At 42.7% G+C, this 13,470-nt stretch overlaps 1 protein-coding gene across 2 annotated transcripts in view; it reads left to right on the top strand.

Annotated features, from left to right (window-relative positions):
• The window catches only part of GPR149 (G protein-coupled receptor 149), a 47,009-nt gene that overhangs the window by 24,092 nt on the left and 9,447 nt on the right, over positions 1-13,470 (top strand). Inside the window, exons 1-3 of one of the 2 annotated variants that reach the window (XM_015872242.2) lie at positions 2,139-3,641; positions 4,689-4,881; positions 6,304-6,701. In XM_015872242.2, coding sequence (XP_015727728.1) covers positions 2,673-3,641; positions 4,689-4,881; positions 6,304-6,701 — 1,560 coding nt within the window. In that variant the 5' untranslated portion in view covers positions 2,139-2,672. Of the gene's footprint in view, positions 1-2,138; positions 3,642-4,688; positions 4,882-6,303; positions 6,702-13,470 lie in introns of those variants that run through there. The other variant, XM_032446454.1, reaches the window with a different exon arrangement.

The raw sequence follows: 13,470 nt of genomic DNA on the forward strand, positions 1-13,470 counted from the left end.
GGCTTTACTCTACAAGAGAAGAAGTTAGGTTGGGTGTTGGGAAGAAACATTTCACTAGGAGGGTGGTGAGGTGCTGGCACAGCTGCCCAGAGAGCTGTGGGTGCCCCATCCCTGCAGGCATTCAGGACCAGGTTGGACGGGGCCCTGGGCATTGATCTGATGTTGGCAGGGCTTGGAACTAGAGGATCTTTGAGGCCCCCTCCAGCCTGAGCCATCCTGTGATATGATTTGATTCTGTGAATTTCTGCTTGCAGGGTGTCTCCTAGGAGTCCTTTCATAGACTGTCAAACACTGCTGACTCTTAGAAGAGATGCTGTTGTTCAGTGCTGTTTGAAGTGAGGCCAAGAGAGGAGGTTTTCACGCTTTACGTATTTTCTCTTTGTGATTGTTCTTCAGCACAGAAAATACATACCAGGAAAAAGAATGTGTATTGCACAGGACAGTGTTGTATTGGGAACCTCCTGTCATCCAGGAGTTTAAATGCAGAGAGTAAGGGGAATAGGTGGTAAGGATCTACAAATCTGTTCTTTCTTTGACACACTCTCAACCAAGGACCCAGTGGCAGATAAATGTGTCTTTCTTTCTCTTGGTTTCTGCAAGGTCATTATCCATTGTGGTTTTGACACTGCTGTACTCCTCCACTCTAGCACTGTTTGTTTAGAAAACGTGGGAGCTGAGGGGGACTGTGATGACACTGTCGACCTCTCTGCTTGCCTACCTGTCTTGCCTCCTTCAGTCTAATTGATTCTGAAAAAATTCAGTGAAATTTGAGAGTGAAATCGAAATTAGAAAGATAGTGTGCCTTTAAGTTCTGAAACGGTGCAATATGAACATGTCCTTTAGAGGTGAACAGTGAATCAAGCACAGATTCTTTTGCTCCAGCCGTAAGAGAGGTTTCAGATTCAGACTGTACTGGACACACATGTCAGATAGCACAAGGCACAGCTGATAAATCACAGTCAGTGAAGAAGTGTGCAAAGAAGATCATAATAGGGGAATTTTCAGAACATTTTTGGTTGGTGTCTACAGTCACAGCTGTTATACATCCAGTGCAGGTTTAATGGCTTGAGATACGTAGAGGAGCAGAAATTTCCATAGTAGGTAAAATATATTTCCCAGGCATTAACAACATTGTTCTGAACACCTCATGGTTATGTGACTAGAGCAAATGAAGACAACATAGGCAGTGGAAACACAGAATTCAAGAATGAAAGTAATTGATTGTGTGTCAGGAAGCACTAAGATACACTAGAGTGATTTAAGCTGGTTTTCCACAGTTTAGCATCTGGGTTAATTGATAGATGGGAAGGCATAGATCCCAGCTGATACTTTCTTTTATTGGGTTGGCTCTATGTTCCCTTACTAATGAGCGGAACAGAATGGGATTGGGTCCTAACAGATTTCTAACCAGGTGGATTTGCAGTTTTACACACATTACAGTGTAGCTGGACCAGCCTTACCATGTAATCCTTATTCAGAAAATGTTCCTGCATCTCTGTCGTGTATTTGAATGCAGAGTAGTGCTCAAAAGAAAAGAGAGGTGGAGCTCTCCAAGAAGACTGCATTGAACTTACCTGCTCACTTACTGTCCAAGTGCTGTAAGTTTTGTCAGCTTATGAGCTCTACTATTTTCTAAGAGAAAATGTTTGTAACGTACCAAAATGCACGTGGCTGTAGTTCTGCCTGTGTGTGGTTAGAGCAGGCAGTGAACATTTCAATCTTAATTGCACAGGGAATGTAAGTTTTATAAACCCTAGACTGACTTGAGATACCACATAGACCACAGAGATAGGCAGCACCTTGCTGAGGTGCATGGCTGTTGCCTGTCATTAACAAAGGGCTGTCACTAAGTAACTACAGTTAGCATCCATATGGTGTGCACACACATACACACACGCTTGCAGTGGGAGTAGGAATACAAAAAGGCAAGGCAGGCACACCCTTCTGTTTCATCTTCATAAAAGGCTCCCGCGGCTCTTACCATGCTAACCCCGGAGCACAGAAGTGCAAAAGAATAAAAGCAGCTCTCCAGCTGCTGAGGCACAGCCATGAAGCAGCCACGGGCTTTACGGGAATGACATTTATGGCTGACATCAGATCTGAGTATTTGCATTGGATTTCAGTGTCAGCATCGGAGGTGGGGCTTAGCAGGGACACTGATCCAGCTAAGAGGCAGCTCTGTCTGGGAAGATACTCACTCCCCATTTCTCTGCTATCCTGCTTGCTTCTGACTCCTCCCTCCTGCAGCTCAGATCAGCACAGGGTGAATCCAACAGACTCCCATTTCTACTGTGTTTCTCCCTGAGCGAACATACCTGGTACTCTGCCTTCGTTTCAGCTGAACTCGTGAGTAAGGCACATTGCCTGATATATGTCAAAAGTGAATGGCTTGCTATTACCTGAAGAGACTGAATTAATTATCTTCCAGTACTGAAAGGGTTATGAAGAACTGTATTTTTTCCAGCACCTTTGGTACTTCTTTGTTGCCAGATTTTTCAAGAGCATGAGTTATTCTGGTTATCAAGGGAGCTTAAACTGGAATATTTCTTCACTGGATGCTACAAAAAAAGAAAGGAAAACAAACTTACGATGTGGAGCTAACAGTTATGGTTTCAGCTTGTGAAAACTTGCAGAGTCAGTGAGAAGGCGAGGAACAGCATTTGCCAAGGACAATGTCGGTAATGCCTAGTAATTTGTCACTCAATGGGACAAGCTTCCTCGCTGAAAATCATAGCATTATGGATAAACCTAATGAGCGGAGAACTTTGAATGTCTTTCTATTTTGCTTGACTTTTATCATTGCATTCACAGTGCTTCTGGGCAGCATTTATTCACTGGTTTCCCTGCTGAGAATGCAGAATAAATCCACAATTTCAATGATTGTGACCTCTTTGTCAATAGATGATTTGATCAGCATTGTGCCAGTGATTATTTTTATGCTCACGCAGTGGTCAAGTGATGCCCTTCCTCAGCCTCTGTGCACCACCTCAGCACTTATATATTTATTCCAGGGCATTTCTAGCAATCTGAAAGGGTCTCTTATAGTTTCCTACAACTTCTATAGCATCAACAAAACTGAGACAATGAACTACAGTGCTTTCAAACGACGAGTGAGCATGGTATGGGCAATTGTTAGCATTTGGATCGTCAGTTTGCTGATCTGCATTTTGCCTCTCTGTGGCTGGGGCAAATACATCCCCACCTCCTGGGGTTGCTTCACAGACCATGCAAGTTCCTACATCTTGTTCTTATTTATTGTCTACTCACTGTGCTTTTGCCTCCTCACAGTGCTGTCTGTCCCTCTGACTTACCAGCTGTTGTGCTCAGATGAGCAACAGCTATTACACGTCGATTACCAGGAAATCTCTCGAGGCTACATCACCCCTGGGACACCTGCAGGCTGCAGTACTGCCACCCCATGTCTGTCACCTGTGGACCCTGTGGATAAAACCCTGAAGCATTTCCAAAATGCATGTCTAAGCTCAAAGGCAGGTTTTAGGAAAGGTGTGGCTGAGAGCAGTGGACTCGAGCCCCGATGTATGAACAATGCAAAGAGCAGGAGCTTCACAGTGGGCTTTGCCCAGAAACGATTCTCACTGATTCTGGCATTGACAAAAGTCATTCTCTGGCTTCCAATGATGGTAAATTGTCAGACTGATTTACTTTTTGTGATGTTTACTTATGTTTAAGTGGGTCAGGAGTTGATGTGCCATGAATTGAAATAGATGAACAATAGCTGTTACAGTTGTTCCTTGTAGCATACACCGTGTCAGCAAAAGTCCTTTTGAATATGTCTGCACCACTTTACATGAATTTAACTGTTTTTCAGCAGGTTTGATAGAGACTGATTTGTCAGAATGTTACTCTTATCATCACATCATTTGTGTCACCTGAGCACTGAGATGAATAAGGTCGACCTTTTTGTGTTTCCAGTTGCCTGATATACATTTTTTCAGCATTATGGGGTCTGTGAATATTAGTATGCTGGCTTTTATGACCTTTCTCATAGCAGTGAGTCACATCCTTTGCTAAACTGACTGAAAAATAAGAGTTTTTTAGAAAAATGAGATTTGTATGCATCTTTTTAATCTCTACACAAAGAGTATATGAGGTAGGGCAGGCGGTTATTAATGTGCATGCACTGGTGTATTTGGGAACAGATATATTTATTAATAATTTGGAAGGAGGAAGTTGAGGCTATAGGATGTGGGTTTGGGCTTGGGCTATCTCTGAGGCTGAAGTATGTATAGACACAGCATCAAAGCCTCCCTCAGCTGAAAGAGAGCATCACAGAGCATCTGCTGCACAGTCCTGGGTGGCACAAAGTTCTGTTTCCCATCAGGAGGTGGAGTTCCTCAGTACCAGGCAGAAACTGAGCCAGCAGTCTTTTCTAAGGTGCTTGGACTGTGAGTTGCCTGTATTAATAGTATTTGGGCATCTGTATTTGAGGTTTAGCTTAAGTAAGAGGTTTGCAAGAAATTGAGAATGAAGAGGAGAATCTTTGACAGTATGATTTCTCAGCCGTGTTTTAGGAAAAAAAAAAAACAAACAAAAAACTTGTTAGGCTGAACATACAACATCTGTGAAAACCTGTAGGTTTTACTTGTATCACATTCATGTTCTCTTTATTCCTGGAAGTCTATCATGTGCTTAAAGCAATTTAAATTTCAAAATGTTCTGCCTTTCAGATACAAATGGTTGTCCAGCACATCACTGGCTATCAAAGCCTTTCATTTGAGACACTTAGCTTCCTGCTGACATTGCTAGCTGCCACCGTCACCCCAGTTTTTGTCCTGTCAGAGCACTGGATCCACCTGCCCTGTGGCTGCATCATAAACTGCCGGAGGAATTCATATGCTGTGTCTTCAGAGGAACTCAAAAGTAAGGCTGGGGGGCTGACATACAGCTGGAATGTGGTTAGAAAGTTAGTAACAGTTCTTGGTGTTCCTTGAAATCATTTACCTGAAGTACCTGAATTACATAAGCATTATTTGGAGAAGAATAAGCAATGCATGGCATTCTTTCAAGTTCGCTGGAGAAAAGTAAGTTGGCTGGTACTGATGGATGGTGAGGCATAGAAGCTTGGTGAGGTTCCCAATTTGCTGACAGAGCTTTCAGCAGAGCTAGCAGACTCTGCATCCTAGTTCCCTGCTCCTCTCCAAGATGCATCTGCCAGAATCTAACTTGTACTGGTGGAATACATGGACCGTGCTAAATGTGGCATGGGGAAAAAGCAACTTATTAATTGCAAGCAGATCATAAAGAGGAGAACAGCTACTGTTTCTACACCTGCCCTATAGCTAGCAAATAGAAATCATACTGACACAAGAAAGAAAACCACAAGGGACAAGGAGGGTCATAATCCCAGTACAATGAAAACAGTTCAAAGCTGAGGACATACTCCACAGCTTTGGCCTCAATATTTTCATGTTCATTGCGTGTTTATAAATATTACCTGAAGGTAAACGAGAGTAGCAGACCTTTACTTGATAACCTCTTTAGAATTTTCTGAAGGCCTGTTTTTCCCTGTGCCTCCAGGTAAAACCAGCTGCAGGAGAATGTGCTCTCTGTGCCACAGCCTGTCTCTCTACATACTGCATGACTTTTGTCCTTTTTGTAATGAACTTGATCATGTGGTAACACTCAGAGAAGCAGTAAACAGAGAAATGCAACTGTCACTCTGTGAACTTACCTCTAGTGAAAAACACCTTTAGGTTTCTGTAAATGTGGGTAACATTGTGATATTTATGGCTCAAATTCTGCATAATACTTTCCCATAAATTTCCTGCTCACAGTTATTTGTGAAATAAATCTCCGGTGTTCATGTGTCTGTGCAGAGGGGTCGTATTTTGAATTACAAATGAAAATACAACCTTTCGGGTAATCTTAGGGGACTATTTGCATTGAAGGTTGATTTTCAGTACTCAGAAACATTTCATCAATTTGTATAATTTTTCATCTTTAGGACAGTGTCTCAAACAGGCTGTGGGGGGGGGGGGGGGAAAGGTACTACAAAATTCAAATACGATTTTAGGTGTAGACCATAAAACATGACGCACTATGGAAATGGCAGGAAACCTAGTAGTTTCCTGGAATCCTTGAACTTTGAAATGCAGCATTTCTGAGTTCATTGAGAAGGAACTGCTGTCTGAGACATAGCTTTGTAACAATTCTTTCTTTTTATGCACAGCAGTGACTAAATTCGTATTCCATCTTTTAGAATGTAAGTTTCATTGCATATGCAATCTCATTTTAATTCTTGGCTTTGACTCCTTCCAATTCATTTCACCCTTTTTTATTCAGCCAAGCACAGAGGCTTCGAATTCAACCTTTCTTTCCAGCACGGTTATGGAATCTACCGAATATCCCCCGAGAGCCACCACCACGATGGCGATGGTAAATCCACGTCGTGCCACAACCTGCTGGTTTGCGAGAAACCCTGCGAGCCGCCGAGGGGAGGTGGCGGCGCCGCGGCGCGGGCGGAACTCAGCACCGCGGACAGCGCCCGGCCAGGCCCGGCGGGGTTCAGCACCACGGACAGCGCCCAGCCCGGCACCGCTGGGGTGCGCGGGGAGGCGGCTCCGGGCCTCGGCAGGAGCGTGGAGGGACCCGAGAGGAGACTGTCACACGAAGAGGGTCATAAACCAGAGCTCACAGACTGGGAGTGGTGCAGGAGTAAATCGGAGAGGACCCCTCGACAGGTAAGGTGGATATTTGCGCTTATTTTTTTTTTCTGTCAATAAGAGTTACTGCACTTTTGCTTACACTGAAGTTTCTGTTAGTTCTGTTGATTGCATGTTTATTTTTAGTAGAAAACTTACTCAGTGTTGTATATTTTAGTAACTTCACACCTATTGCAGATTCTGGTCATGCAGTGCTCCCTCATTCGTCTCCTTAATCGTAGATCTTGAACTATAACCTTGTACATACCTACGTAATCTGTATATGGAGAGAATTCAGTACAACTTATGTTAATTCATCTTAATGAATAGGTTTTTTTCTCTCCAAGTCATTCCAAAAGCTTATATTTTTAAGAGTATTTCCTGGTGACATTTCAGTCATGCTTATGTTTTGTGCATGTAAAAAGGGAGAAATGAAAAAACAAACCTGAGTGGTGGAACTACAGACTAATGCAGGCTTCAGTCAAACCACGAGGACTCCTAGTAATTTTTCATCCATTTCCTTAAGAATGTAGATAATTATCAGGAAGAAGAAATTCTGAGTAATCTTTTAGCTCTGTGAGAGAAGGGATTGAAGACGGAGTCCAAACATGTCAATACTTCAATGGTTTCTTAAGGATGCCTGTGGACACAGCTGTAGTTTTTTGCACAGGGGTCCTGATTCTGCTCCTTTGTATTTGCTGTCTGCTTATAGAATCTGAAAGAGCTTTGCATAGCTTGAGAGAAATATCAAAACCCATGGTTTTTAAGGACATAACATCTACAACTAATACAGAGCTCCTTGCTACATGACTCTCTTACCTATACATGTATCTCGTTGAATGTACCCCCATTACCACAGAAGCTGGGGTTTGCTCTTGGTGATCAGATTGCATAGCCACTATTTGTTCCAAGTGCAGAGTCCTCATTCAAGGAATCCTATCCTTGTCAGTGATGTCCCCTATCAGCAGCAGCAGGATCAGGGATTTCCTCAGGTTGGAGGCACTTTTGTTCTGCCATGACAGTCCTTGTTGTTACTGCCCATGCTGAGAGTCCCTGCTTCAACTTCTGAGTTGGATTTAACAGTGAAGAGATGAGTTGCCCAGAACTGCCATTTGTGGAATGACAGGCTGAAAATGGATCCAGCAAGAGGACAGCTATTATCTCATGTAAGAACACAGTCTTAGAGAAGAACTGCCAAGTTTTGTTTTATATAGTTAGTATTTGTTTAAAAGCAAAAATGTCACAACAGTTATTGCAGGCTGAATGCTGAAAGATATTTAAACTCTTAATTTGAAAAGATAAGGACTGTTTGCGGTTCCCTTGTCAACTGTCTTTTAGACTGGCAGTAAGTGTGAGGTTTTCTGTCTCCTAAAAATCTGATGTAACCAACCAAAGGCCAGACATTGGCATAAGGTGCCAAGTGAGCCTGCAGTCTGACATCTGTAGCTAAAATAGAAATGTGTATCAGCTGCTTGTCCCTGTGGAGTTTACATGCTGCTCTCTTCACATACTGGGCTCTAGAAAGCCTCTCACAGTTGTCTAAGGACTGTAAAAGCATAATGGTGTATTGTGTTATCTGCACCTGCTGTGAGTGCTTTCCATAGGCATTGGTGTTTATGCTCCAGTTCAAAATTTTGGTCTGCATTATAAATGTATGTACTGATCTTCTGGCAGCGTAGATGTATACCCATTCTCTCAATAAACCAGTTTAGTTTTGTGTGCATATAAGTGCGTAATTTTAATGTTAAAACATTATGTGACATAGACACAGTTTTGTACTGTTGCTGTAAATTGGCTAAGACACCTGAAGAGTCAGTTCTGACTTTGGAAGTTTCTCTTGGTGGAGTTTAAAAGGAATTAGGTTCAGCTTTCAATTCATAATGTGTGAGCAGCCTGAAAACACATGTCCAAGGGTGAAAATGGAGGATGTTAAAACATTTAAAAATATTTTATAACTATTATGCTTTAAGAGATCCATATCTTCTGGAGGCAGTGCTGATGAGCTGGGTGAAACTCATTATTTTGTTGCCTTTCCTGCAAAACTGGAGCTTCTAATAATCTTCCCAACATGTCAATTCCATGAACTCCACAGTGGGTGCAGTCTCTCCTTGTATATTTGACTTGTGTTACCTGTTGCTACCTCAAACCTTCCCCACTAAAGCAGAACAAGAGGCAGGAAACTAGAGGCCAAAGCCAGAAGCCAGAAAACAAAGCCAGGCTGCCCAGGCAGGTGTTAGGTAGCTCTGAGTGTTCTGCTGTGCTCTGTAACATTCTGTAGATGTTTGGCATTACACTCTATATGAAAAAGATTGGATCCTGCATGAAGCCCACAGGACAGGAGCTGCAGAAGGCTTTAAACTGGAAGGGGCCTCTGGAAGTCAATTAATCCATCTGCTGCTCCAAGCAGGGCAGACCTGAAAGCTAGATCAGATTGCTTAGACCCTTGGGCATCTGTAGATAAGATGTATAAGTTGTTTTTCACATCTAAATAGCAGAATCTTCTCTCCTGATAAACACAACTTTATAAATTTATAAATTGAGCCAAAGTAGGAGTTTGATACTTCAGATTCGATTGATAATCCCTTTCATGAAAAATCAAATGTTCACTCCCTTGCAGTGTGAAGTGATGAACTACTGTTTGTGGGCAAAAGTAAATGATGACTGAACCTGTTTTTAATCTACTAGTTCTTGCTACCCTGCTGTGTGCCATTATCTCCCTTTGACTCTCCTTGCTGTAGTTTCTAGACAGGTTTCCTTTTCCCGTCTCCCATGTCTGCCATTTCAAATTACTAGACCTGTGACTTTGCTTAGAACAGTTACAAGCATCTTGTTGGGAAGTAGTTGGCAACGACTGTGTGTGGCTGGCTGTATTTGCCCCAGGGCTTTACATGTCACTTTTGGACAGACTTCTTGAGTACCTGCATTACAAGGAGTCCTAATTCATACTTTTCTGACATTTTCCAAGTTATAACCCAGTGTACAATTGCCAAGCATTAAGGCTCCTATAGTATAAAAGTTCAAGGCTTCTAAATTAGAGATCTCTCTAATTCTGACATTGAGCACAAGCTTCCAGAGCGTCACAGTGCTGGCATTTGCTTTGCTGGTGAAAAAGGACAGTGTATGAAATTCCTGCAAGCCTTCTAAAAAGAGCTTTAATGCACTTCTCAGATATGTGTTGAGTGAAAGATTGGTTTGAACCAAACATTAAATTAGGCAGAAGCCTTCCCTTTTGTTTAGTCTGCCTGGTAGTCCCTAAGTATCTAAGAAAAGTCACTTTCTCCTTGTCTCACCATTATTCACTGTTGTCTTTCTCTGGCATTTATTGATCACGTACTTCTGCTTACTTTGCCAATTAAGCTTGCCAACTGGGGAGAAGATAGCGTATCTTACCAGGAAATGGATGATTATCCTAACAGGATGAAAGTCCCTCATCTTCTGTAGCTTCAGACTATAAAATGCTTGATGACAGAAATAAGTATAGATGTTCTTATTAGAGTACTTCCAGCTTTCTGTTCAATAAGCAGAACTTGTAATAACTTAGAGTAGGAGGAAGAATAGCAATTATAGATAAATTTTCTGTATAGCTGCAAGTGGTGTGGAAACTGTGTTCTTATATGCTGAATTTCCACATAGCAGAGGGTACAGATAGTCAGCTCGAGAACTTAGTGAGAAAAACATATAATCATATAATCATAAAATCATTTAAATTGGAAAGGAACCTTAAAGTTCATCTAGTTCAACTTCCCTGCAATGAACAAAGACACCAGCAGCTCAGTCAGGTGCTCAAAGCCCTGTACAGCCTGACTATGAGTATCCAAGATCAGAGTATCCACCACCACTCTGGGCAACCTGTGTCAGTGCCTCACCACCACTATTGTAAAAAAAACTTCTTGATATCCAATCTAAATGTCTCCTTCTTTATTTTGAAACCATTTCCCCTTGTCCTGTCACAGCAGACTCTTCTAAAGTGTCTGTTTGTCTTACAGCCCCTTTAGGTACTGACAGGCTGCTCTCTGGTCTCATCTCCAGGCTGCGCAGCCCATCCTCTTAGCAGAGGTGTTCCATCCCTGGGATTATTTATCTGACCCTCCTCTGGATGCACTCCAGCAGGTCTGTGTATCTCCTTTGCTGAGGACTCCACATCTGGATGCAGTAAACCATGTGAGGTTTCACAGCCCAGAGCAGAGGGGCAGGATCACCTCCATCATTCTGCTGGCCACACTTCTTGTGATGCAGCCCAGGATACATAACCTCGGTCCCCTTGCACTTACTTGTTGAAAAAGGACAGTGATTTGTCTTACAGGAAATTAGAATGCATTTTTCTCACACAAAAATTGTCATTTCTGTTCTACGACCTGGTTTGAAAGCCTTGAAAAATAGATCACAGTAAGTACCAGCAAATTTAACAGAATCTAGTGTAGTTGCAGGGAAAAATACATTCCTTATAGCACTGATGTGCTTTTAGTTGATAAACTCTCCTTTATTTCAGATTTGGTGAAGTGTTTATGTTAGGAGCTGCCAAACTCCTAACACAAATACTTGAGAATATAAATAACAGGTGGCTAGGAGGGAAGAGGAGGAAGCAGCCACTCACCTCTGCTACTCCAGAAAATCCACCTTGGAACTCCTTCTATAAAGGTTTTTATCCATAGTGCAATTGTAAAGAAATGCGGCAGTTTCCTAGGCTTGTGTTCGACCTTTCTTCCAGATTTCTTTTATTTTCGTTGCCAGGGGCTCTGCTGTAGAAGTACTGCTCTCTGAGCATGCAGCAGGACCTTCATTTCAACAGAACAAAACCCAAGGGCAGCTGGAGGGGGACATAAGAACATAGTTCCCTGCTACTGAGAAGCATGTGGAAGGAGCAGCATGGCATTATATATGTAAAGTGCTGGAATGGAATGGAATGGAATGGAATGGAATGGAATGGAATGGAATGGAATGGAACAGGTTCCTTGAGTTGGGAGGGATCTATAAAGACCATAACCTCCACCTGCAATGAGGACATGTTTCTGTAATGCTGACTTAAATATCAGGTGACTTTGGATGATAGGCATGTCTTCTTGCATGTCGATACTTGAAGAGTTTGAATGTCACCTATTTCCTTTTCTCACCTCTACCCTTAAGCTCTTCCTTGCTTTGTCATATCCATTTTTTTCTTCCTTTCTTTAAAACTCTTCTGTAAATTTACTCAGTCCTTTCACCTAAAAGATGTCAATTTGCCTTTGTAGCAACGTGGGAAAGGTGAGTACAAAAGGAAAGCCTCCATAAATCTTGTCTTGCTGCAGAACTAGCACATGGCAATGACTGTGCTGACAAAATGAAGGCAGAGGTGGGAATACTGCGTGCAGCACTGTGCAGTAAATCACAGTGTTTATAGGCAAAAAAAATCCTCTTGGGCTGCGTTGTCAGGGTAGGGACATAGCTGGGTTTTCCCCATTATCACTAATGGAAGTCAAGAGGCCGAACCACACACAGTGTTCCGGAGATGTATCCCCTTACTTTCCTGTCCTGCAGAGCCATCTTGTATGTTTCCTCCCAGCTCTGTGTCTATAGCAGGAGATTTTCAGAGGTGTTAGATGGTTGTTATCATCATATGATGATTATATGTGGTGTTCTTTGCGTTACTGAATAAATGTTAGTCCTTAAATTTCCTATTCCTCCTTCCCCAAAGTAGGCATTACGTACTGGGTGGATTAGAGCAGTTTACCGGCCACTGCTCAGAACTCCAAAAAGCTTTGCAGTGACAGATTTGCCAAAATCTTGCTGACCTCTGACATGATGTCCATCATATTTAAATGCACCTTGTGCTACCAGGTGTAGGTAAGGGCCCATGTAAGGAGGGCATCTCTACCCAAGAGTGAGCTGAGCACAAAGCTCGAGGTGCTGCTCCATCAGCTTGGTGCAGGTACAGATGCAGAGCGGCTTGTGGTGCAGCAGAACTGAACCATTCAGCTACACTGTGTTCAAGGATTAATGTGTGCAAACCTGTGTGCTTGGCTGAAACTTAATCAGCTACTGTAACTGATTACTAAAAAGTAATTAGTTTCAGCCAAGTGGGAATTGGCCAGTATTGGGGACTCTGTGGTTCAAAATAGCACAAGCAGTGAATCTTTGTGAGGGACTTTACAGATTTAAAGTAGTTGCCTGATTCCCACAGGGAGGTAAAAGCATGACGATTTTCTGGTTACGCCCATCCCTGCAGTACTGTGGTGCTCATCTCCAGCCCAGCTGGACAAGGGGTGGGAGGAGCAGGACCAGGGAACATTAACCCAGGCAGCAACCCTGCTTGGCTTTGGAAGTGGGGAAGTCAGAAGAAGGTATGGATTGGTCCTTTGATTATTCAAACATTATCAAAACGGACCAGAAAACAAACAAACAAACAAAACAACAACAACCAACACCAAAAACCTGGCACATTTTACCAAAGTTTTTAAGTAGAAGAGTTGGTTAACAGGGAGGGCTGATCCAAAGCACCCAAAGTGCAAGCATTACAGCTTAAAGTTTGGTAAATACTCCATTACAACCAGCAGGACTTTGACATAGTCTTCACAAAGCTGTGAGCACAAACGCTGCTGGTATTTCAGATGTCCAATGCCAACAGCCACTCCAGTACTTCATGGGAAAGTAACTCTTAATGGGGCTGAATATTTATTAGTGCTGGATGCAGGGAAAGACACAGCAGCTGGCCGGCATCACTCGCTTGCCTGAGATGATTTGGGGAAACAAGGGATGAGAAGTGTTGCACCTGCTGACCTTTTTTTTCAGTCTCTGAGCAGCAGGTACCTTGCAGAAGGCTGCTCATTTTAAT

This window comes from Coturnix japonica, chromosome 9, assembly GCF_001577835.2.
Source record: "Coturnix japonica isolate 7356 chromosome 9, Coturnix japonica 2.1, whole genome shotgun sequence".
In the NCBI taxonomy this organism is placed as follows: Eukaryota; Metazoa; Chordata; class Aves; order Galliformes; family Phasianidae; genus Coturnix; species Coturnix japonica.